At 36.1% G+C, this 2,149-nt stretch overlaps 1 protein-coding gene across 1 annotated transcript; it reads left to right on the top strand.

The window, feature by feature from the left end:
* Window positions 1–1,227: 1,227 nt before the first annotated feature.
* On the top strand, window positions 1,228–2,149 carry LOC130982316 (protein RALF-like 34). The gene has a single exon (XM_057906281.1). It carries the CDS (start codon window positions 1,387–1,389, stop codon window positions 1,804–1,806), a length of 420 nt encoding a protein of 139 aa, XP_057762264.1. The 5' UTR covers window positions 1,228–1,386; the 3' UTR covers window positions 1,807–2,149.

The following is a 2,149-nucleotide window of genomic DNA, read 5'->3' as shown; positions in this document are numbered from 1 at the left end:
ATACCAAAAGCCCATATATAATACTTACTTATTAACTAAACTTTTTTGTCCAAAAATCAGAACTCCAGCTTTGACATTCATATGTAACCCCAAAAGGCAACGTTATCTTTTAAAAAGATAGCAGGCAAGGACTTGGACTGATGGTGATAGTCTCATTTTTGTAATAGCCTAACCGGTGTATTCGGATTTGAATTTTGATAGATCAAATAGTGAATAAAAATTTTAAGTATTGTATACCGAAAAGATGTACCATAGGTGAGTTTGTAATGCTTGTAGTTGAGAGTTATCCAAGTCTATTTACGCTAAAAAAAATCATGAGAGTGTTGAGTAAAATAAATATGAAAAAAGTATTGAAAATAAATATTTTTTAATTATTAATCATATATTTTTTTAATTTTTTTTTTCTAAATAAAAATGTAAATCTTTAACATTTATTTAAAATAAAGAGAATATTTTATTTTATTAAAAAAAATATAAAATTTAAGATTTAAGATAGAAAAAAAAGTGATAGACTCTTAAATATCTCAATAAGAGTACGAAGAGTGCGTATTTTTTTTGGAGGATAAAAATAAAGAAAAATAAATTTTTAACATTTACTTATTCATTATTTCCATAACCAATTATTGTTAAAAACATTTGGTTCCCTACTAAAATCAATCACCACAATTCTATCTTGTTGGATAGGTACTCCGTATCAAACCAAATTTAAGCAACAACAAAAATCAGCTATATGTGTTCTTACACATTGTTGCACAAAACACAATACTCATTCCATATGAATAGTGCAACTCTGTATGTAAGCTAAAATCTAGCTCATTACTGCATTGCAATGCACATATGAGGCTACTCATTACTCCATTGCAATGCACATATGAGGCTATTAAAGGGAGAAAAGAACGAGTGATTCACAAGTTTTGATAAAACATAAATATATATAAATGTACTAATGTTGATTTGTTTGTATTTAGAACATTTCTGTATCTTTTTTTATTTATAAACACCGTTACTCTCACCCTCATTACTCCTGATCGATGTTTCGAACCTACAGTATATGAGCACTAGAATCTCATCATTCCCACGCTCTCCTTCTTAGCCGTTCGATACACCTAGACAAGTAGCGCAACACACGGGATCTATGTGGGGGCGCAGCATAACAGAGAGCGTTGATTGAAGCATTCATTAATCACAGCTGTAAGGCAGTAGCTTCTCAGGTCCCATATTTGGCGCCAATGCCCATGTGACCACCCTCTGTCACACTGAAACACTACTCCTCTGCCTCTTTAATCAACAAAAATAATACTCTAATAAAATAATCAAACACCGCCCTCTGCCCCTCTCTCACTTGTGACTTCCCATTCTTGCTACTAGTCACTCTTCTTCTCACCAATGGCTGCAGTTTCTCTCCCTCTTCTAAGGATTGTTGTTCTTGCGGTCTGCTCGTTCCTTTTACTATGCCTTGCTCTGAGCCCGAACGCGCTGGCCGTAGCGCAGATCGAAGAAACGAGCTTGAATCTGATGTCAGATGCACTGGAATGGCCAACGGCAACCATGTCTTCGCTGTACGATGCTGATGTGGAAGAAGAGATCGAAGATGAGGAGGTAGAAGGAGGCCGTGGTAACGGACGGCGATCCCTGTTCTGGAGGAGGATGAAGTACTACATCTCTTACGGCGCACTTTCGGCGAACAGGATCCCCTGTCCACCACGATCCGGTAGATCTTACTACACACACAACTGTTTCAAGGCAAGAGGACCCGCTCACCCTTACACCAGAGGTTGCTCCATCATCACCCGCTGCAGGAGATAGATGACAACAATCGCATTCTTCACCGCTACTCCACAACACTACTTTGTTTGGAAATGCAAATAAAGGATCGCAATGTAGATTCTCTGTTTCTTTAATTTATTATGCAGTACCTCTACTTATAATTCTAGATCTGGCTTTTTTGGAATTTAGTGATGATTTTGTTACCAAGTGTGTCTTATTACTTATGAGGTGGCTTTCTTCCATAGCTGCGTTGCATCACCTTGTTGCATGCGCTGCAGATATGAAATGATGAATGTGTTTTATTCCTTTGTAAACTATGAATCAAATTCATGAAATTTTTCAATCTCTAAGCAGAAATATGAGATTTATCTGTTTATTTTTA

Source organism: Arachis stenosperma, chromosome 5, assembly GCF_014773155.1.
Source record: "Arachis stenosperma cultivar V10309 chromosome 5, arast.V10309.gnm1.PFL2, whole genome shotgun sequence".
NCBI lineage: Eukaryota > Viridiplantae > Streptophyta > Magnoliopsida > Fabales > Fabaceae > Arachis > Arachis stenosperma.
Note: the sequence above shows the minus strand (reverse complement) of the source record. Positions and strands in the feature narration are given on the sequence as shown.

Bases quoted from the DNA above. Each gene is read 5' to 3' on its own strand.
- LOC130982316 (XM_057906281.1), top strand. From the start codon at position 1,387: ATGGCTGCAGTTTCTCTCCCTCTTCTAAGGATTGTTGTTCTTGCGGTC.